The 23548-nt window shown below is 48.1% G+C and overlaps 1 protein-coding gene and 1 non-coding gene across 2 annotated transcripts; both read left to right on the top strand.

The window, feature by feature from the left end:
* Window positions 1–99: 99 nt before the first annotated feature.
* Window positions 100–8097, top strand: MAPK13 (mitogen-activated protein kinase 13). Its single transcript, XM_012746807.2, has 12 exons — window positions 100–289; window positions 931–1060; window positions 2281–2339; window positions 4702–4810; window positions 4976–5005; window positions 5417–5464; window positions 5585–5699; window positions 5839–5910; window positions 6416–6495; window positions 6716–6794; window positions 6886–7062; window positions 7297–8097. The coding sequence occupies exons 1-12, from the start codon at window positions 171–173 to the stop codon at window positions 7377–7379; spliced, it is 1101 nt and encodes a 366-aa protein (XP_012602261.1). The 5' UTR covers window positions 100–170; the 3' UTR covers window positions 7380–8097.
* A 14712-nt stretch (window positions 8098–22809) lies between these two features.
* Window positions 22810–22916, top strand: LOC142871190 (U6 spliceosomal RNA). Its single transcript, XR_012919454.1, has one exon. It is a non-coding gene; the product is annotated as a U6 spliceosomal RNA (small nuclear RNA).
* Window positions 22917–23548: the final 632 nt, after the last annotated feature.

Genomic DNA, 23548 nt, shown 5'->3' with positions numbered 1-23548 from the left:
GGGCGGGGCGGGAGCGCGGGCTGCGGGCGGGCGTGGCGGCCGGGGCGCACCTGGGCGGGCGGCAGGTGGGAGCCGCAGGTCCCCGCCCTCGCGCAGGGGAGGGGCGGGCGGCGGGCGGGCGCGGCCGGGCGCGAGTGTCGGGCTCCCAGCCGCCGAGACTGGTGCCCGGGATGAGCCTCACCCGGAAAAGGGGCTTCTACAAGCAGGAGGTCAACAAGACCGCCTGGGAGCTGCCCAAGACCTACGTGTCCCCGACGCACGTCGGCAGCGGGGCCTATGGCGCCGTGTGGTGAGCCCGGCCGCGCGGCCGCTGGGGGGCGCGGGGGGCGCGGGCACACGCGGCGGGCGCCGCGCGTCTGGGTCGCCCGCGGCCGGCCCCTCTCCGGCACCGCCTTGACCCGGGTCCCCGAGGCCCAGCGCCCTGCCCCGGCCTTGTCCCGGGCCGCCGTGGAGCTGGGAGCCAGGTGGAGTCCGAGCCGGGAGCCTCCAGCCGCGGCAGAGCTGGCCCGGGCCCGGGGCGCCACCTCACTTTCTCGCGGGGCGGCTGGGCGGGGTCCCTGGGGTTGAAGTAGGGCTGGGTCTGGTGCTCCGGGACGGTGACCTTGCAGGGAGCCCAGGGGGCGTCGGGCAAATCCCCACTGTTACGGAGAAGCACACCGAGGCCCAAGAAGGGGAAGTGGCTCGCCAAACGCATGGAGCACGAGGCCCCTGCCCTGCTGGGTCCTGGGCGCTCGGATGTCCCTGCCCCGCGCAGGGCTCCGCTCTCGGGGTCTGCCTGGCTGCCCGCCCTCGCCGCCTCCCGCGGGCCTCCCACGGTCCAGGCGGCGGGCACCCCTGGGCTGGCCCCGCGACTGGGATGCCACCCAGCCTCGGGAGTGGGCGCCGGCGGGAGGAAGGCCGTTGCCTGCTGACCTGCCTGTGCCCCTGCAGCTCCGCCATCGACAGGCGGTCAGGGGAGAAGGTGGCCATCAAGAAGCTGAGCCGGCCCTTCCAGTCGGAGGTCTTCGCCAAGCGCGCCTGCCGGGAGCTGCTGCTGCTGAAGCACATGCAGCACGAGAACGTAGGCCGACAGGGACGGGGACCGGAGGGGGCCGGGGTCCTGCCAGGCCTCTCCCAGGACAGAGAGCTCAGGACAGGGGCAGGAGGAGGAGGATTTCCTCCCTGCTCCACCCATCGGGCTTCTCAGCTCATTATTGAAAGGAGGGGGTGCCAGGACCTGCCCTGCCCACCTCCAGGAAAGGTACAAAGAGTATTTCTGGCAGCATGAGCTTTTGAGGTACAGATTTACCATCTCCTTGTTAGGAAGAAATAGGCACCGAGGAACTTTGTAATTTGCTCCCTGTCTAAGAGCTTGTGGGACTAGAATCCAGGTTAACGTTGTTTCCACATGTGACCCTGGTAATAACAGCAGCAATAACAGATACTTAACTGAGCACTTACTATGTGCCAGACACTGTTCTAAGAGCTTTGCATAAACTAACTTGTTTAGCTCTCACGATATCACATGAGATTGGTACTACTGCCGCTTCCTCACAGAGGAGGAAACCAAGGCACAACAAGGCTCCTAGGTTATGTGGTTAGTCAGCAGCGGAGCCGGAATTTGAATCTAGGCAGCCTGGATGTGTGACAGTTACACACTGTCCTGCCTCTGAAACAGCTGGGAAACCCAGCAAGCCCACTCTGGGCCGGGCAACCAGGCTTGGCTTTGCAGGACACCTAGACTGTAGGGCAAACATTCAAATAGTGATTTCAAAATATTGTGCACATTTTAAGCCCAATCCCTCTTCAGCAACCCTTTCCCGGGCCTCCTACCAGGGGTGGTCTTGTCCCTGGCTCTGAACCAGTGGTGTGGCAGGCAAGGATGGATGTGGCTGGAGACCCAAGGTCAAGGGCAGGGAGCCTGCTAGCTGGAAAGCTCCTTCCCTGTTCCCTCTTTTCCCCGTTTGACCCTCCCCTCATGGTTCCCTGTTACCACTTGTGTTGAGAGTGGGTTTGTGCTGCTTGCCCTGAACACCAGGCCCTGGAGCAGTGAGCACACCCCCCTCCCCCCCTTCTCCCCAGCCTGATTCTCCGTCACTTTTTATTGCAAGCTCACTCCCAATTGTGGGGGTTCCTCTTTGGCCTCTGCCTCTTTAACTGCTTCCAAGAAGGCTGGGGACCTGCCTCCTGCTAGAGGCAGTGTATTAGGAAAGGGTGGGTGGTCCTGTTCCTGGCTGGAGCCCCAGGGGAAGTGGGAAGAGGGCAGCTTTGCCTCGGCCTCACTGGTGACCTCTTCCCCAGGTCATCGGGCTCCTGGATGTCTTCACCCCAGCTTCCTCCCTGCGCAACTTCCATGACTTGTGAGTCCCATGGCACTGGGGTCTGGGGCGTTTGCAGGCCTTACTTGCCACTCAGGAGCAAGTTGGGGAGGGTCCAGATTCTCTCTTCTGGGTAGGAGGGCCCCCATTCCCTGGCAGTCCCTGTGCCTTGGTCTGGCAAGGTATGATTGTCTCTGGAGAGATGCGTTCAGCCAAGGGTGGGGGAAGGCAGGCAGGAAGGGGCGGGATGGGCCTCCTGGGGTGTGCTTGCCTGGCGGGAACTGTCAGCACAGCTGCTTGGCTCGTTGCCCAGCTTTAACACCTGGGAGACAGGCCTATCAGTCCTCACAGGGTTTGTGCCAATGCCGCTCATCGTCCCCTGGAGGCCCAGGTGTGGCTCTGGACTTTGGGACCCTTTCTAGCACAAAGCAAGAATCAAGAAGCCTTGGCTGCCTGTGGCCAGTGGAGTGTTTGATAGACGTACATAGAACCAGAAAGCACAGACGCTACACGCAGGGCTTCACCAGTGCCCTAAGCCACGCTGGACTGTTTGGACATTTCAGGAAGTTCAGGGTGGCGAGTGGAGCCAGCAGTTGGTTTGGTCAAGCTAAGAGTCTGAACTTGATCCTACAGGTAGCCCCAGGTCCATGGGGGTTTTGAGCAGGGAGGTGATGCGGTCAGAGGGGATTTTGGGGGTATCCTCTGGCAGCTGTGAGAAAGGAGCAGGCAGCAGCTTTGGGGAGGAAGGAAACCCTGAGGGCCAGTGTTAGTGAACAGACCTTGATCTAAAGTAGAGGGGCTGGGCCTCGTAGCCTGTGCCTATAATTCCAGCTACTCAGAAGGCCGAGGTGGGAAGATCGCTTGAAGTCAGGAGTTCAAGACCAGCCTGGGCAACATAGCAAGACTCTGTCCCTAAACAAAAATAAATAAATTTTAAAAATAAAAAATAAGTAGAGTTGACAGAATGCTGCGAGCAGACTTGAGACCCACTTGGGAGGCAAGACCGACAGAGTGTCGTGTCTGTTGGGAGGCAGGGGCTGAGTGAGGTGGCGGGGTGCGGGACGCTCAGGTTCCTGCGGGCAATACGAGGTGAGGGAAGAACAGATCTTGGGGGAAAGACAGTGAGCCCCATTTTGGACACTTCACTGTTGAAGAGTGGCCACGTGTTTAATCAGCAGTTGCAAATGTAAATGAACATCAGGAGAGGGAGGTCGAGGTGAAGGAGCTGGGTCTGGGCTGGATCCCACCTGTGGGTGACAGCTGAATCCGGGAACGGGATCGTCGGGCGTGACGAGATCACGTTGATTCAGACGTCCACCTTAAGGAGAAGGTACGAGAGGATGAGCAGATGAAGAAAACTAAGAGCCTGATCTGGGGCAGAGGAGTCTGGCAGGGAATTTTGAGGGAGTGTCAGACTTTGGGAAAGGCCAGGAAGGGGAGTGGTGGTGTTTGTCATGTGGTTGCCGGTGACCTTGAGCCGACAGTTCAGCGGTAGGACGGAAGCAGAAACCAGGTTGTGGGGGGCCTGGGAGTTAAGGCAGTGGAGTCAAGGAGTGTGGGTCCCCCTTTCCAGAAGTTTGCTAGTGAGAGAGGCTGGAGTGGTCACTTGAAGTAGCAAAGTCAAGGGCAGGTGGTTCTGGCACAGTGAGGCTTCTGGAAGTTTGTCTGCCAAGAGGAAAGAACTAGGGTGCACGCAGGGTGAAAGACACAGGAGGGGCCTGTGCATGGAGTGGGGCGGGGGTGCGCTGTGCTTGGGCAGCGTGGTTCCAGAATTCAGAGACTCACAGAGACAGCCTCCACCACATCCTTTTCTTTATAAAAAATATTTATTTTATAATCCATATTATTTTTTGCTCTGGACTTTGCTGTTACTACCTTGAGTAACAGTTATATTCGCTGACCTCGACCTGTTTTGCAATCCCGTAAGAGGGTCCAATAGCCCAGCCGCCGCCTCTGCCCTCCTGGCAATTGTTTTATTGTATCCTTCTGGGAAGGGCAGGCCTGTCGTCTGCTGCTGGCGGAGCCATTGCAGCCAGGCCTGACCCTCTGGGGGAGAAAATATTTGGACAGAAGCAGAGGGAAATCCTGGCAGATGTTCCCAACTCCCAGCTGTGGCTTTCTGTGGGGCTCCAAGGAGGGCAAGGAGAGGGGCCCTGTGAAGAGTGGGAGCACAGGTCCGTGCGGTTTTCCTGAGCACAGGACGGCTGAAGCGCTGACCCCGAGCTGGGGGGGGGGGAGCCAGCAGCCCTGAGGCCCGTTGGGGGGCTGGCTGGCTGGGGTGGGGCTGGTTTCTGCACCTCTGAGGCCTCTGTTCTGCCCCACCCCCGCGCCCCTCCTCTGAGCACACACCTGCCTGGGCCGGGTGGGGCTGGGGACAGTTCCAAGAAGCCCTCGTGCCTTCCAGCTACCTGGTGATGCCCTTCATGCAGACGGACCTGCAGAAAATCATGGGGATGGAGTTCAGCGAGGACAAGATCCAGTGCCTTGTGTACCAGATGCTCAAAGGCCTCAAAGTGGGTGGGGGCTGGAGGGCGGCAGAGGAGGCACCTTGGTGTTGAGACCTGTGGTCGGGGGAGGCTAGAGGGGCGCGCGGGCGGTGACAGGACCGGGGCTCCGAGCCAGGCTGAATTGCCTGGCATGGAAGCTGGGCAGTGACTTCACCCTCCTCTTCCCCACAGTACATCCACTCAGCGGGGGTCGTGCACAGGGTGAGTGTTTTCTCTGCCACGGTCCCATGCCTGGGTGGGGGGTTCTCTGGCAGTCAAGGAGCAGGGAGAGGTGGAGGGAGGGGACAATTCCAGGAACATGGAATGTGGATTTTTGAGACCCAGCCTTGGCCCAGGGAGGCCTGTTCAGACGAGTCGCTGTGTTCCGGGGAACTTTATGGGGAATTGCCGCAGACAAAGTGGGCCCTGAGCTGGGTGTTTCAGGCTTCAAGAATCAGGAACATTTAGAGCCAGATGGGCCCCAGAGGACACCTGGTCCAACCCTCATTTCACACACGAGGAAACTGAGGCCCAGAGAGGGAAGGGGCCTGGCTGAGGGCACACTGCTGGCAGGGCAGGACAAGCGCCTGTGGTGCCTCTCAGCCCAGTGCTCACTCTCTGCCCTCCGCCCAGGACCTGAAGCCGGGCAACCTGGCTGTGAACGAGGACTGCGAACTGAAAGTGAGTGGCCGCCACGGGCCCGGCTGGGGCAGGGTGGGCCCTCGACCGCGGGAGCCCTGGGAGTGCTCCAGGAGCCTCCCCTCCTCAGCAAGCTCTTTCTCCCCCTGTCCCGAGCCATAGATCCTGGATTTTGGGCTGGCACGGCCCGCAGATGCCGAGATGACCGGCTACGTGGTGACCCGCTGGTACCGGGCCCCCGAGGTGATCCTGAGCTGGATGCACTACAACCAGACTGGTCAGTGGCCGGCTGCCCCGGGAGGCCGGGGGCTGGGCGCCTGCTCGGGCTGCTTCCCTGGGGCCACCTGGTTATTCCGTGCTGACTGATCGATCGCCGGGTCCCAGACAGCCTAGGTGACACTCCCCTCCCTCTGCAGTGGACATCTGGTCTGTTGGCTGCATCATGGCGGAGATGCTGACGGGGAAAACCCTGTTCAAGGGGAAAGATTGTATCCTTTGCCAGAAAAGTCAGACTCCACCTAGGGATTCATTCCTTCCACAGACGTTTTATTTAAATAACTCTTTTTTTAATGCGAGAGTGATATATGCTTCCTGTAGAATAGTTTTCAAGTGCAGATAAGCAAAGTGGTGAACATGAGTCACCTGTAAGTCCACACCGCAAAGATCCCGCTTCGTGTTTGGGCACCGTGCAGGTTAGCTGGGCTGTGTGCGGGGCAGGCGGGCTGAGGAGCTGCAAGGCCTGCCCCCAGCACGCTGGGAGGGCGGGAGGGAGGATGAGGGAACAGAGGAAGAACACAGAGCGAGTGCGAGGGCAGAAGCCCGCACGCACGGAGCGTTTGTTGGGGAGGCCTGTGGGAAAGCCCCCCAAGACTGGGTCCTGCGGGAGGAGCCTCCTCTCCTGGACGTACCTGGGTGGAGTGACGGTGGGCCCAGGGAAGGGCAGCCTCAGACCCACCAGCGGAGAGTAAGGCTGACCCTTAACCGGCTGCCAAGACCTGGACCAGTTGACCCAGATCCTGAAAGTGACGGGGGTGCCGGGCACAGAGTTTGTGCAGAAGCTGAACGACAAAGCGGTGGGTGGCAAGCGGCCTAGGCTGGCTCAGGCTGTGCGCTTGGCTGGCCAGAGGCCAGGTGGGTCAGGGACCTTTGGGAGCAGGGCCCACCTGCGCCTTCCCACAGTGTCCCTCTGCCCTGGCAGGTGCCATTGACTTGTCCTGCCCCGGACTCTGACCCGAGCCTTCAGCCCTGCTCAATACCCTGAGGCCGGAGCCCTGATGCTTTTCTGTCTTCCAGGCCAAAGCCTACATCCAGTCCCTGCCACAGAGCCCCAAGAAGGATTTCACTCAGCTCTTCCCACGGGCCAGTCCCCAGGGTGAGTCTCGGGCCCACGCCCCAGGGGCCTCCGGGTCCATGCCAGCGGGCGGGCTCCGGGCCTGGGCGGAGGCTCACGCTCTGCTGTGCAGCCGTAGACGTCCTGGAGAAGATGCTGGAGCTGGACGTGGACAAGCGCCTGACAGCCTCGCAGGCCCTCGCCCACCCCTTCTTTGAACCCTTCCGGGACCCTGAGGAGGAGACGGAGGCTCAGCAGCCGTTCGATGACTCCTTAGAACACGAGAAACTGACAGTGGACGAATGGAAGCGTAAGCGCCGGGCCCTGGGCTCCTCCCGTCTGCCTCCGTCCTCCCTCGCCTCCCCGCCTGGCCCTGGCCGGCCCCAGCTGGAGACTCCTGCTCCCTGTCTCCGAGTGGGGACCACCCCCGTGTGTTCTTTTCTCCTTGCACTGACTCCCCACTCCACGTCATGTCTGACGCGGGCTGTGCTCTCTCTTGCTCTCAGCACCCCTTACCCACCTCCATCCACTTTGCCTTCCTCAGAGCACATCTACAAGGAGATCGTGAACTTCAGCCCCATCGCCCGGAAGGACTCGCGGCGCCGCAGTGGCATGAAGCTGCAGTGACTTGTGCAGCCCGGCCCCTGACTGAGCCCAGGAACTGCCACATGGCACCACTGGCCAGACGCTGTCCAGGGACCAGCATTTATTTGTCATTACCAAAGTCTCAACCGTTCTCCAAATACAGCCTTTCAGGCAGAGGGCAGAAGGGCCCTCTCCTTGTGGACGAAATGGGCTGAGGACGTGCAGAATTCAAAGCTGTTGGTTGGGAGAAAATTAGCTCTGATCACCATTTAACACGGGGGCCGTATTAACTGCCCACCTGGAGAATCGCCCAAGTGTGGGGTCCTTTCGTTCCTGGCAGTGGTGGGGCTGGAGGGGAGCTGCGCTGGGCCAGGGGCCGGTGGCAGTGATGGCATATCAGTGTCCCAGGGTTGCTGTGACAAGTTACCACAAACTGGATGGCTTAAAACAACAGAAATCATTCTCTCTCCGTTCTGGAGGCTAGACACCCGAGATCGAGCACTTGGCAGGGCTGTGTCCCCTGTGGAGGCTCTAGGGGAGACCCCTTCCTTACCTCTTTGTAGCGTCTGGCGCGTGCCCTGGCGTGGCGGCGTCACTCCGTCTCTGCGTGCGTTTTCGCGTGGCCTTCCCTGAGCGTATCTGCTGGAAGAGCACCAGCCACTGGGCTCAGGGCCCACCCTGGCCCGGCAGGATCTCACCTCCATCCTGACTGCTGACTTCTGCAGAGAGTCTTTTTCCAAATAAAGTCACATTCTCAGCTTCCAGGTGGACATGAGTTTTGAGGGGACGCCATTTAACCCCTGCAGGTGGCCATGAGGGGGCCCCTTCCTGGGCCCTGCGCTCAGGCCTTGTGGGCTGCTCTGGAGCCAAGTGTGTTTGGCTGCTAAATCGAGGAGCTGCAGAGAGAGCTGGTGAGACATTGCGCTCAGGCTATTTTGGGTGAGTGATAAGCAATCAAGATAGGAAACGCCAGCAGGCTTGTCGCCGGAGCGGCACGAGGCAGAAGTGGGCTTGTTCCCGGCCGCGTGGCCACTGTTCGCGCCTTTCCGGGAGGTGGCACAGCTCTCCAGAGCTCTCACCTGACAGTGTTAGGATCCTGTTGGGGTTTGAAAACCTTTGGCCGAACAAATTTCCATTTGCACAAGCAGCCAGGGGCACAGCGGGTCTCAAACAGCCCCGTGTACCAGGGGACTTGTTAGATCAGATTCCTGGCCTCACCCCAGGGATTCTGATTCTGCAGGTCTGGAGTTGAGACCCTAGAATGTGCATTTGAATGAGGACCTTTCACCCTGACCCAAGCCCGGTGGTTCTGATGGATACTGGACCATATTTAGGGACATTTTGCCAATTTTGGCACTACTAAATTTGTCAGGGGGCCTAAATCGGAAACCTACGATGGAAGACTGAGGGGCTGCAGATGAGATTCACACTCATTTTACAACTGTTAAAACTGAGGCTCAAATGACTTTTTTTTTTTTTTGAGACAGAGTCTCGCTTGTTGCCCAGGCTAGAGTGAGTGCCGTGGCGTCAGCCTAGCTCACAGCAACCTCAATCTCCTGGGCTCAAGCAATCCTGCTGCCTCAGCCTCCTGAGTAGCTGGGACTACAGGCATGTGCCACCATGCCCGGCTAATTTTCTATATATATATTAGTTGGCCAATTAATTTCTTTCTATTTATAGTAGAGACTGGGTCTTGCTCTTGCTCAGGCTGGTTTCGAACTCCTGACCTCGAGCAATCCGCCTCAGCCTCCCAGAGTGCTAGGATTACAGGCGTGAGCCACCGCGCCCGGCTTCAAATGACATTTTTAAGGCATGAAACTCTTCTGTATGATACTATAATGGAGGGCACAGGACTGTGCATTTGTTAAAATCTGTAAAATTGTACAAGACAGAGAGTGAACCCTCAAGCAAACGATGGACTAATTAGTAATAACGAATGTATCAACGTTGGCTCATCGGTTGTAACAAATGCACCACTAGTGTAAGATGTTACTAATAGGGGAAGGGGAAAGTACATGGGAACCCACTGTACTTTCTGCAAGCCTAAAACTGCCCTAAAAACAATGACAACAAATACCCTGAGACCCCAAGAGACTCAGTGAGATGCCCACAGCTAGGAAGTCGTGGAGTCAGGATTTGAACCCAGGCAGGTTTGACCGCTGTCCCAAAAGCTCTTACCCCAAACTTGGGATTCAAGTGTTGCCCGGCCTTTTCTCTCTTCTTGTGTATCTCTCTGGGCTCCTTTACTCCTGGCTGTGTCCGTGGACTCTGTTTTCTGTCCCATAGAGTGGCTCTGCTGCCAAGGAGTGGGGGAGTCCTTGAGCAGGACTGGCCCTGACCTTGCTGATGACTAAACTGCCCCAGGCTCCCTGTGTCTAAGTCCCTCTATGTCTCCTTCTGAGATTCCTCACTGACCCCAAGGAAAACGTCCAGCCTTCTTGGCCTGGCATTCAAGCCCCCTGCCTCCCGTATCCCCGACGCCAGCATGGCCTGTGTGGGACTCCAGCCCTGGGATCCACCCTGGGGCTCATTCTGTGCATAAGCGGGTTAAAAGCTCTGATGAGTCCTGCAGTAGAGACCTGTTCCATATTGTTTAATGACAACTTCCCAAGTGTACCAAATGGGACCCCATTTCCCCCAACAGCGTCACACACATAGCCATCTTTGCCTAGTACAGCCCCGTGCCTCCGCCTCGAAGCCCTGGGCCTTCCGTCCCTGCCCACTCAGGAGAACCCTCCTCGTCCTTCAGGGCTCTACCTCGGGCCTCCCTCCAGGAAGCAGCTCTCCGTCCTCCTCCTCGGGAACGAGTAGCTTCCTCCCGTGTCCCAGGCCCTCTGTGGGCAGCATTCCCTCCCCACCTCCCACCGTGGGCCCCTGTCGGGACAAGTATCTGTGAGTAAATGAATGACGATGACCTTGGGTCCTACGGGTCATTTCCGTGCCCCGACCAGACCCGCGTGGCTTCGAAGGCAGAGAGAGCACAGCAGGAAGCAGAAGCGGGTGGCCCCGGGCTGTACCTTCGTGTTGCTCCCCTGGAAACCTCGAGGCTCTCGGACTCCCAGGCCTCTCCCCGTCACCCCTCAGTGTCCCTCCAGATCATGCCCAGCCCAGAATTAAACGTCAATCCCTTCCCTCACAGTTGCCTCTGACCTGGGAACTTTGTCCAAAGGGAGGTTCTGGCCACTGGTCTGGCTTCTCCCTACCTCTAACCTAGCTCGGAGTCCCAGGTCCGCAGTCTGCTGCTTTCCCCTCTCTGCCAGCCTGCCCGCCCCTCTCCGGAGCCTGGATCCGACTCCATCGGCTTTCTGTGGAATCCTTCCACTGGGTCGCCCCATCTCTTCCCACTTGACCTTCCTAAGGTAACTCCCTGGGCCAGCTCTCCCACCAGACTCCCCGACTCCAGCCCGTGATGTCCTCCCTCTCTTGGCCATTCGGCTGGGCCACCTTGCTGGCCTCCCTCTGACTCCTCCTTCCTTCCTTGTTCAGCCCATGTCTTAGGGATCCCTGCGTGGTAATGATCCTTGCAGCTATTCCATGCCGGCCAAATACGCCCCTTCACACCTGTACCGTTAAATAGTCTCCACAATAATTTCCTCCCTCTAGGCTCTCCCTTTCCTTAACCATTCTGCTGCCAGATTCTTTCTCTCTTTCCCTTTCTTTCTTTCTTTCTTTCTTTCTTTCTTTCTTTCTTTCTTTCTTTCTTTCTTTCTTTCTTTCTTTCTTTCTTTCTCTTTCTTTCTTTCCTTCTCCTTCCTTCCTTCCTTCCTTCCTTCCTTCCTTCCTTCCTTCCTTCCTTCCTTCCTTCCTTCCTTCCTTCCTTCCTTCCTTCCTTCCTTCCTTTCTTTCTTTCTTCCTTTCCTTTCTTTCTTTCTTCTTTTTTTGAGACAAGAGTCTCACTCTGCTGCCCTGAGAGTGCAGGGGTGTCAGCCTAGCTCATAGCAACCTCAAACTCCTGGGCTCAAGTGATCCTCCTGCCTCAGCCTCCCCAGTAGCTGGAGCTAAACAGGTGTGCACCACGAAGCCCAGCTAATTTTTTCTATGTTTAGTTGTTTGGCTAATTTCTTTCTTTTTTTTTTTTTTTCTTTCTACCTGAAGCTGAAAAATTTCTTTCTATTTATAGTACAGACGTGGGTCTTGCTCTTGCTCAGGCCGTCCTCGAACTCTGGAGCTCAAGCGATCCTCCTGCCTTGGCCTCCCAGAGTGCTAGGATTACAGGTGTGAGCTACTGTGCCCAGCCCAGATTCTTCTTTCTGAATGCAGCTGAGGTAGCTCATCTCCTGTTCAAAAGCTAAGATAGCCACAAGCTGCCCGGCTGTGTTAGTTTCCACAGTAAGAACACTGCCCAGTCTTAGCTGCGCTTGCTTGTGTTACAACTCTAGTATTTGCAGCCTCTTGTGTAGGGTCTAGGGTGGCAGCTGAGTGTGGAGGTAAGAGCCTGAGCTTTGTATCCAAAAAATACCTAGAGTTGAGTCCTGGCTTTGCCATTTATTAGCCACATGCGTGTATCAGTCAGAGAAACAGAACCAATAGGATATACACAGAACCTATGGAAACCTATCTATCTATCAACAGAGAGATTTATTTTAAGGAATTGGCTCACATGATTGTGGAGGATTGGCAAGTCTGAAATTTGTAGGGCAGGCTTGCCAGCTGGCAAGGCAGATGACAGTCGATGTTGCAGTCTTGAGTCCAAAATTCACAGGACAGACCAGGCAGGCTGGGAACTCAGGCGGGATATCTATGTTATAGTTAGAGTCAGAATTCCTTCTGGAAACCTCAGCCTTTGCTCTTAAAGCCTTCAACTGATTGGATGAGGCCCACCCACATTGTGGAGGGTAATCTGCTTTACTTAAGGTCAGCCAATTATAAATGTTAATCACATCTACAAAATTTCTTCATGGCAACTTCTAGACTATTGTTTAACCAAATAACTGGGCACATAGCCTGGCCAAGATGACACATAAAATTAACACCAGGTGTTTGGGGCAGGGTAGTTCACTCCTCCGAGCCTTATTTTCCTTCTCTACGATGGGACCTTAGAGCTGAGTGTACTTGCAGGACTGGCGAGTGAGAAGTGCCCAGATGTCAGGTGCTTCACTGCCGCTGCGGCTGTCGCAGTAGGCGCTCAAAACCCCTGTGGACGGCGGCGGCGCCTTTGGGAGGACCGAGGACCGCAAACCCAGCTGCTGCTCTCGGCGTGCGTGCGGTGGAGCTGTGTGGGGACAGCACACAAGCACAGAGCAGCCGCGCTCATTCCCGCCAACCCCGCGCCCGGCGGGCTGCTTCCGGACCTTTGGCTGGTGTGAAAATTCCCAAGGAGATGAAATCTTCCAGAATTCTTCACGTTCCTCTTTGCGGGGTGCGGAAGAAAGTTTCGCCCCTGGTTTTCTTCATCTTGGAGACAGGGGCGGGGAAAACTTGGATCAATGTGTCAAAGCGAATTAAATTTCAGTTTTTCAGCAGCCATTTCACGTTTTGTAAGAACTGCATATTCATGCCAGTAAACAGCCAAGTCGGAATCAGATGATAGCTCAGTTTTCCTGGAAATCAGGAAATCAATCAAGCTGTCTCAAAGCGAGATGTCTGTATTGTGAAATACTGCTTAACGTCCCCAAAAGCTGTTTTAAATAAGCATAATTTTTATAAATGGAAATATTCTCTCTCTCTCTCTCCCTGCCTCATTCCCTCCCTCCCTTCTTTTCTTTTTTCAAACCAGTGTTGCCCACCGTTTGACTACGTCTAATGTGTTCAAGCTCAGGCTTTTCCGTTTTGAAAAATAGGTGGGATGGGATATGGGTTTCTCTGCTTCTCTCGAGCCCCGGCCATTGGTTTTGTTTTCGCCTCTGTCGGCGCCGGCCTCGCTTGTCTTCCTGCCCTTTTGTACAGCGAAATCATTACTTCCGCTGCCTCTTTCTGAACCAGGAATAAAATAATTTCAAAAAACCTCTGTGTACAGTATTAAGATTATATATACATATATTTTAGGCCGGGCACGGTGGCTCACGCCTGTAACCCTAGCACTCTGGGAGGCCGAGGCCGGCGGATTGTTTGAACTCAGGAGTTTGAGACCAGCCTGAGCAAGAGCGAGACCCCGTCTCTACCAAAAATAGAAAAATTAGCCGGGCATGGTGGCTCACGCCTGTAGTCCCAGCTACTCCGGAGGCTGAGGCAGGAGGATCGCTTGAGCCCAGGAGTTTGAGGTTGCTGTGAGCTAGGCTGATGCCATGGCACTCACTCTAGCCTGGGCAGCAGAGGGAGTCTCTGTCTAAAAAAAAAAGAGATTATATATACATATACATATATATATTTTTTTTTTTAAATAAACCTTTAATTTCAGATTTATAGAATAGCTGCCAGGAGAATACAGAGAATTTCTGTATACCCTGCACCCAAGTTTCCCTATTATTAACCTCTAACATTAGTACGGTACATTTTTCACAATTAACGAACCAATTTGGTACATTATTATTAACTAAAATCCATACTTTGTTCAGATTTCCTTAGCTCTTACTTAAGTTCTAAGGTAAAACTTACTTCCTAGGTCCTTTTTCTGTTCCAGGATGCCACCTAGGATGCCACGTCACATTTAGCCATCATAGGCTCCTCCTCTTGGCCATGACCAGTTTCTCTGACTTTCCTTGTTTTTGATGATCTTGACAGTTTTGAGGAGTACTGGTCAGGGATTTTGTGAAACGTCCCTCAGTTGGGGTTTGTCTGATGTTATCCTCATGCCCAGACTGTGGTGGTGTGTTTTTGGGATGAAGAAGACTAAAGGGAAACCGTGCCATCTCATCACCCACATGGAGGGAATGTCCCATCAACAGGGCTTGGCTCTGGTGATGTCGACCTTGATTGTCAGGCTAAGGAGGTGGTTGCCAGATTTCTCCCCTGGAAAGGTATTTTCTCCCCTTTCCATGCTATAGTCTTTGGAAACAAGTCCTTAAGCACGGCCCATCCTTAAGCAGGGGGAGTTACACTCTACTTCCATGAGGAGGGAATAGCAAGATAAATTATTTGAAATATTTCTGTATGAGAGTTTAAAAACAATAATTTATATCTTTGGGCTCATGGGTGTTAATTTTATACTTTGGGTATAATCCAATACATAATATGATAAAGTAATAACAATAAAAAGCTTTTCCTTTTGACTTGATTTGTAGGTTTTCTTCCTTTTGTGTGGCTTGAGTCCGTATCCCTGAAAGGACCTGGAGGAGCTGCCCACGGCCGGACAGTGCACATGTCAGCCATGCCGACACCTGGCACGCTGGGGGTGGGGGGCAGTTTTCACTTACCCGTGTGGACGCCGATCAATCCAGAGTCCACTTTGGATGAGCATCCCAAAGGCCCTTGCCTCTCTCGTGCAGCTTCTTCCTCGTCCTCCCTCTCTGTCTTCTCCATCTCTACACCATCTGCCCCTGGTAAAAATGTGGGGACTCTATTCATTCTCTTTGCGTGGAGTAATAAAGCTAAATACAATAAATATAATTCATGGATAGTATAGCTATCCTTTTGTTGCATATTTTTTTTAGGTATATCTTCTGGGTACTTAAAATACATCATTTCTAATCTTCCCACTAATTACAAGGTAATGATTGTTCCCATTTCACAGATATGGAAACTGAATCTTTGACAATTTTTAAAAATTCCTCCAAGGTTTTCCTCCTCCTACTGCACAGTTTTTTCTTCTCAGTCTCCTCCATCAGCTCCTCTTCTCATCCTGGTCCTAATGGTGGAGTCCCCATGACTCTGTCCTTGATTCCCTTTTCTGTTCATGCTCCCCTCTTAATGGCCTCTTCTATTCTCATGGCTTTACATACCATCTATTGTTGATGAATACCAAATGTATGTCTCTACCTGGGATCTTCTCATCAAATTTTCAGACAAGTCAACATCTTCACTTGAGTGTTTTAGAGCAAAAGTTGGAGGTCTGCTTCCAATAGTGGTGGAGTAGCTTGTATTATATTATAATAATTACAGACTCTGGACAAAACAAAAAACACAACTATTTGAAGGCACTGGAGAGAACAAAAATAGGCAGAAACTATTGGAAAGTCAACCACTGAAAGAAGGGAAGTGCAGTGGGGAAGATTTGCAATTTATAAGGCTTTTGCCTGAGGGTACTTTCCAGACCTGGTAGCATAGGAAGGCCAGAATTGAAGCGTAAAGCTTCTAGGCTTACTGGTTTGACAAGTCAGAGATGGGATTTAGAAAGAAAATCTAAGAAAGTGAAAAGCCACAGAGGCTTCTTAAAAGTGCATGTAAAATCTGATCAAATCCTTGGCTGACTGCTGACATGGGTAGGGAGACCTCCAAGGAACCCAGCAGAAAACAAGCACGAAAAAAACAAAAACAAAAACTACTGGGAGGTGAAAGAACTGAGCAGAAATTTTAGCTGTTGTCCATTCCAGGGGACACAGAATTTGGAATTTTATGTCTGCCAAGTTAACTGCCTGGGAAGAAATACTCTTTAGAGAAAGATAACAGAATCTAGATTGTCTACATTGTATCATCTACAATGCTTAGTATAAAAAAAATCTAATTCTAAACTTGAAAATAAGCAGGGAAATGTGATTCACAGTCAAGAGAAAAGCAGTGGAAATCAATCCTGAAGTATCTCATATATTGGAATTAGTAGACAAAGATTTCAGAGCATAAAAATATGTTTAAGGACTTAGAAAATATTAATATATTCATAATGAAGGAACAGATGGGCAGTTTCAATGAAAAACTACAAACTATTAAAAAATGGCAATTCTAGAATTAAAAAACACAATATCTGAAGTTAAAAACTCAATAGATAGGCTTAACAGAATATTTAAGATAGAAGAAGAAAGACTGAACTTGAATAAAAATCAATAAAAGTTATAACAATCTGAAGAACAGGCAGAAAAAAAATTTGAAAAAATAAGCAAAGCTTCAGTGACTTGTAGGATAATATAAAATCATCTAACACAGGCATAATTCAATTCCTAGAAGGAGAAAAGATAACCAATGAGACAGGAAAATTATTTAAAGATATAATGGCCAAAAGTTTGACAAGCTTGAAGATAAATATAAACTTACAGATCCAAGTTCGACAAACCAACAACAACTTAATACAAAGAAAACTCCTGAAACACATCATAATTAAACCAGTAAAAATTAGAAAATCTAGAAAGTGACCAAGAGAAACAACACAGTACATACAGGAAATAATGGTAGAAAATCGGTTGACTTCTCATCAGAAATAATGGAGGCCAGAAGACAATGGAATGCCCTATTTAATGTGTTAAAAGTAAAACCCTCTAAGGGCAGAATTGTATATAGAGTAAAAATATTCTCCAAAAATAAAGATGAAGTGGAGATATTTTCAGATAAATAAAAAACTAGAAAAGTTATTGCTAGTGGATATGCACTACAAGATATGTTACAGCTAGTTCTTGGAGAGGAAACGCCAACAAAGGGACATTCAAATCTATAGGAATGAATCGAGAACATTGGAAATGGTAAACTGTGGGTAAATTTGGAAATATATCTATATTTATATATACATTTCTATAAAAATATAAATTTCTATAAAATTATATAGATATATATTCTTATAATTTCTTTAAAAGGTAGATGCATATTTGAAGAATATGCTACTACATTATGGAGTTTATAACATATATTTATGTAATATATATGAAAATAATAGCATGAAAAACAGGTTGGGATAAATGGAACTGTACTGTTGCAAGATTCTGATATTTTATGTGATCTGTCACAATATTAAACCTAAGCAGACTATCATAAGTTTAGGAGGCATATTGTAACCCCTATAGCAACCACCATGAAATAATATAAAAGAAGAATTAAAACAGAATGATCAAAATATTCAATTAACCTAAATGAAGGCAAGAAAGGAGAAAAGTAAGTGGCATTGTTACCGAAAGCTCAGCACTTGTCCACAAGGCCACCTCAGAAGAACCAGGACAAGTGGTTGAGGAGAAGGAAAAGAGGAAAATTTGCTTTTACCAGCAAAAGAGGAAAATGGCAGACTCTATCATCTCAAAATCTAAATTCCTGTCCATAAGCAGAAATACAGAACTCTTCAAGGGAGTTCCCTCAGTTCCTGGCTACTGTTGTTAATGATTCTAATCATCCCATCTCTGCTGAAGACAAAGGCTGTGGCCTCTGCCTGCCTGGGAGGCCCACCCAGACCCTGCAGGCCGGCCACTGGGGAATGGAGCTATTAGTTCAGCTGAGCCATCTCCTGTAACAGTAAGAACAAAAGACATTCCTCTGCCTTTCCCGACCACCTGTCCCCCAAGCAGGGACGCAGGCCTCCGTTCCTAAAAAGAGTGGGAGAAGTTTTAAAGACACAAAAATCATCTTTTGCTATTTTTCCCCAGGCCACTCCCTCCGTTACATATTCCCCACTCTCAATTTTGCACTTCCATATCTATGGGAGGAAGGGCGACTACTCTGTTACAGAACAAATAGAAAATAATAAACCTAAATCCACTCCTTAATAGTCACCTTAAATGTGAACGACCTAAACACTTCAAATTAAGGGCAGAGATAACCAGAAAGGATATAAAAATAAGACACACCATATGCTGTTTCCATGAGAAGCAATTTAAGCAAAAAGGCACAGAAAGATTAAAAGTAAAAGGATGAAAAATTATACACTGTGAAAACAGTAAGCATGAGATAGCTTGTGTGGCTACAGTAAATCCAACAAGAAAGATTTCAGGTCTAGAAGTTACTGGAGATAAATGGGAATGTTCATAAGACAAAAGAGTTTTCATCAGGAAGACATAGCGATCATAAATGTGTATGTGCCTAGTAACAGCTTCAAAATGCATTATTAAATATGTGCACTATATATTGATCTCATTCTTCTACTTTTCATATTGCTAATATCCTCCCTTAGCTATTTCAAGAGAAAGTGGCAATGAAATGGTAAAAGGTGTTTTCTACAAATTGTTGAGAATTAAATACTTTTCCTTGCAAGAAGTGGTCCAAAGCCTGGGGGAAGAGGGAGTCAGTTGGTGCAAGGTCTGGTGAATATGGTGGATGACAGAGAGTTTTCAAGTCCAGCTGCTGTAATTTGAGCAGCATTGTTTGTGTAACAAGTGGTCAAGTGCTATCTTGCAAGAGGACTGGCCTGTCTCTATTGACCAATCTTGGCTGCTTAATCACAAGTATCCTCATCATTTTGTCCAATTGGTTGTAGACGTCTGCAATTGATTGACCAGGTTTCATGAAGCTGTAGTGGATGAGCAGCTTGTGTGAACAGCCATTAGCTTCTTTTGATTAATATTTGATTTGTGTATTGGCACTTCATCTTTATCCAACCATTGTGAAGAATGTTTGTGATTGTCAGAAAGAATCCATTTTTCATGACATGTAACAATACAGTGTAGAAATGGTTCACCTTTGTGTCGTGGCAGCGAAGAAAGGCAAGCTTTGAGATGGTTTCTCTTCTGACGCTCATTTAATTCATGCAGAACCCACCTATCCAGCTTCTGTACCTTGCCAGTTTTTTTCAAAGGGTCCAATATTGTTGGAATAGTAACGTCAAACCTTGCTGCTAATCCACACGTAGGTTGAGATGGATTCTCTTCTACTACAGCTTTCATCTCATTGTTATCCACCTTAGTCTCAGATCACCCATGTGGCTCATTTTCAAGATTAAAATCACCAGAATGGAACTTCTCAAATCATTGATGTACTTTGTGTTCATTAAGTCACACCCTTCCCAAACACTTTATTGAAATTTTGAGCTGTCTGCACTGCACTAGTTTGACAAAAGAACCCGTATTCAAAAATAACATGAATCTTTGACTTATCCATGGTTTCACAAAATTGCTCTAAAAAAATTGGAAAGATAATCACAAGCCAAAATGTGCATTTGAAAGACTGAGGATGTATCTTCACAATAAAAATAAAATAAGAAATGTCAGAAATATCAACTGTCAAGCTTACTACTTAAGGAAATTGGACATTTCATACTTAATAACCTAGTATTTATTAGCTTATTCTAAACTCTTGGTTCATAAGTTCTAACACATTCCTTCTGATGGTATCTGTCACATGGTGGCATGGTTTTTTTTGTTTGTTTGTTTGTTTTTCTTTTGAAGTTATTGTGCTCCTCCAGTGTCTCTTAGTTTGGTCTGTGAACTCATATCCCCTGGGTTTTCTGTCCAATAATGAACACTGTGGAAGGGCGGAGGCCACACCCTAGTCTGTATCACAGTAATGAACTAAAGGGTGTGTGCGTGTCTGTGTGTGTGTTTGTATGAGAGAGAAAGAGAGAGGGAGGGAAGGGTGTGATTGGGAAGGACAAACACACTAAGACAGAGAGCCCTCAGGTCAGGTCTTCATCCCAACCCCTCAGGGAGAAATTATATTGGGAGGAGGGTTGGGGAGCACTGTCCTGATTGTATTCGCTGAACATCAATTCAAAACAGCCCAATACAGTGTTAAATAAAAGTAGAGATAGTTGGTTGAACCCAGAGATATGGAGGGCTCACTGAATATGTGTACATATATATAATTTCCTACAATATATATAATTTCCTACAAAACGGCAATTTACCAAAACTAATTGACAGATACTATCCATTTGTCTCTTCAATAATCATATTTTTCACATGCATACACTAAGAGAACTGCAATTAATTCAGATAGCAGGTAAAGATCCTTTGTCTAATAATTTTACTAGGTTATGTTTGAATCAATTTTCCCTGTCACATGGTATGTTTTTTGACTTAAAGAAGATTCAAGTCTTCTTCTTCTTCTTCTTCTTTTTTTGAGACAGAGTCTCACTTTGTTGCCCAGGCTAGAGTGAGTGCCATGGCGTCAGCCTAGCTCACAGCAACCTCCAACTCCTGGGCTCAAGTGATCCTACTGACTCAGCCTCCCGAGTAGCTGGGACTACAGGCATGTGCCACCATGCCTGGCTAATTTTTTTTGTATATATATTAGTTGGCCAATTAATTTCTTTCTATTTATAGTAGAGACAGGGTCTTGCTCTTGCTCAGGCTGGTTTCGAACTCCTGACCTCGAGCAATCCACCCGCCTCGGCCTCCCAGAGTGCTAGGATTACAGGCGTGAGCCACCGCGCCCGGCCTCAACTCTTCTTTTATCTCAGAAGAGACTAAACTTATATGTTGAAATATATCATGATCTAAACCGTATATACAGTTGGCCCTCTGTATCCATGGGCTCCACACCTGCAGATTCAACCAACTGAGATCAAAAACATTCAACAACAACAACAAAAAATAATGATACAGCAATAAAAAATAATACAAATTTTAAAAATACAGTATAACAATATTTTAAATATAGTATACTATATTTAAAAATACAGCATAACACATTTATATGACATTTATATGATATTATGTATTATAAATAATCTAGAGATGATTTAAAGTGTACAGGAGGATGTGTGTAGGTACTGTGCAATTTTATCTAAGGGACTTGAGCATCCACAGAGTTTGGTGTCCACAGGGGTCCCGGAACCAATCCTCTGCAGAGACCAAGGAATCACTGTGTGTATATATATTTACATATATATATGTAAAAATGTCCCTCAGTGTCCACAGGGTGTGTGTGTGTGTCTATGATCTAAAATTTCTATATATCCACATAAATATTTTCATAGTTTTCTCTTAGGATTTTTTAGATCTCGGCTCTATCTCTAGTTAAGTCTCTCTTTTTCTCTCCTAATGTTGCTCTAGGGAGTTTCTCTCTGTCTTTCAGTCAATCAATTTCAGTCAAGCTTTGCCAGAGCTTTTTAATTTTATTAGTCTTTTTGGAGAACCAACTTTTAGCTTTGTTGATTCTTTCTACTATATATTTATTTTTTGTTTTCTTTTTTTTTTTATTACCGGTAGTTTGTGTTCTTAGCTTTGGTTCTTTTTTAAGGTTTATTCTACTGTCCTTTTTCTAACTTCTTAAGTTGGATGCTTAGCTCATTAATTTTCAGTGTTTCTCCTTTTCTAATATATATAATTTCTAATATATAAATTAATAAGCCATGAATTCACTTTTATTATATAAATTAATATATAAATATATATATTAATATATAAATGAAAAGCCATGAATTCACTTTTAAGCTCACCCCATAAGAGTTAATATGTGACACATTAATTATTGCTTAGTATTAAACATTTCATTCAAGTCTTCATCATGATTTGGGGTGTCCATAAATTATTTATAATCATCTTTTACATCTCCAAACATTTAAGATTTAAAATTTATCCTTTTGTTATTCATTTCTAATTCAATTGTATTGTGTCAAAGAACATGATATGTACGCTAATAATTTTTTAAAATAGACTTTATTTTTTAGAGAAGTTTTAGGTCTACAGAAAAATTGAGCAGAAAGTACAGAGGGTTTCTTATCCCCTATCCCCCCATCCTTCTACCCACACAGTTTCCCCTATTATAAACACATTGTATTGGTGTGGTCCACTTCTTACAATATATGAACCAATATTGATACTTTATTATTAAGAAAAGTTCACAGTTTACATTAGGATTCATTCTTTGTGTCGTACAGTTCTATGGGTTTTGACAAATGCATAATATCATGTACCCACCATTGCAGGATCATACAGAATAATTTTGCCACCCTAAAAATCCCCTATGCTCTACCTAGTCATCCTTCTCTCCCCTGAAACCATGGAAACCATTGATCTTTTTACTGTTTCTATAGTTTTGCCTTTTCCAGGATAGAAGATAGTTAGAATCATACAGTAAGTAGCTTTTTCATAGTTTTGTTTCATTTAACATAATGCATTTAAACTTTCTTAATATCTTTTTGGGTCTTTCGTCACTAGAAGTCCAATGCGCTATCCATTGCGCCACAGAGCCACCTCATCTCTGTTTGGGTCTTGATAGCTTATTTATTTTTGACACTGAATAACATTCCATTGTATGGATGCCCTACAGTTTGTTTACCCTTTCATCTGTTGAAGGACATCTTGGCTGCTTCCAGTTTGGGGCAATCATGCATAAAGCTGCTATAAACATTTATGTACAGGCTTTTTAGTACACATAGGTTGTTTTTTTTTTTAAACTTATTTGGGTAAATAAAAGTACAATTGCTGGATTATATGGTAAGCCTTTGTTTAATCTCATAAGAAATTGCCAAACTGTCTTCCAAAGGATCTGGATCATTTTTCATGCTTAATTGCCATCTGTATATCTTCTTTGGTGACGTTTCTGTTCAGATCTTTTGCTCATTTTTTAATTGGGTTCTTAATTTTCTTATTGTTCAGTATTAAAGAGTACTTTATATATTTTAGATACATGTTCTTTATCAGATACGTGTTTTGCAAATATTTTCTCCAAGTCTGTGACTTGTCTTTTCATTCTCCTAACAATGTCTTTCTCAGGGCAGATGTTTTCAGCTTTAATGAAGTCCAACTAATCTACCTTTTCTTTTATGGATCATGCTTTCGGTGTTGTATCTAAAAGCTCACCACCAGTGCTCGCTTCGGCAGCACATATACTAAAATTGGAACGATACAGAGAAGATCAGCATGGCCCCTGCGCAAGGATGACACCCAAATTCGTGAAGTGTCCCATATTTAAAAAAAAAAACAAAAATACATATAAAAACTTACCGCCAAACCCAAAGTCACCTAGATTTTCTCCTATGTGACATATTCACCTGACTTGAAATGTTTGGCGAATTTTTCATTCTTTTTCACAGTATAAGGTTCTTTTAACTTCATTTCAGAAATTTATGAGTGATTCATTGTAGTTTTTCCTATTTTAGCAGTCACATTACTAAACCCCTTATGTCTCAGGTATCAGTTTTCTTCCCTCTCGGGCAATCATCTCCTGAGTCAGTAAAGGCCTGTTACTTCTTCAGTTTTCTGGTCTCTCTGGTCTCAGAGCTGATTTCTCTGACTTTTGGACAACCATCACTCCATTCTTCAATTCTCAAAACATTGCCATGGCGCTCTAAAAGGAAGGAAGGCCAACGATGTGGAAGTAGCAGCTGCTAGTTTCCTGAACCAACCTTGGGAGATAAGTGAGCAAACCACTTTCCAAACTTTGTAATTCCAGTCTGTTTGAGCTCAATTTATGTGCATGCTCACTTGTTAACTAACAGCTTCTTTACTGATTTTCCTTGCAGCCTGAGCAAGGAAACTCCTATAAGGAAAGGTTTCTGTTACCAAATTTAAACTGATAACATCTCGTGTATCAGAAAAGAAAAT

This window comes from Microcebus murinus, chromosome 5 (genome assembly GCF_040939455.1).
Source record: "Microcebus murinus isolate Inina chromosome 5, M.murinus_Inina_mat1.0, whole genome shotgun sequence".
Taxonomy (NCBI): Eukaryota; Metazoa; Chordata; class Mammalia; order Primates; family Cheirogaleidae; genus Microcebus; species Microcebus murinus.
This window is presented reverse-complemented; position numbering and strand designations above follow the sequence as displayed.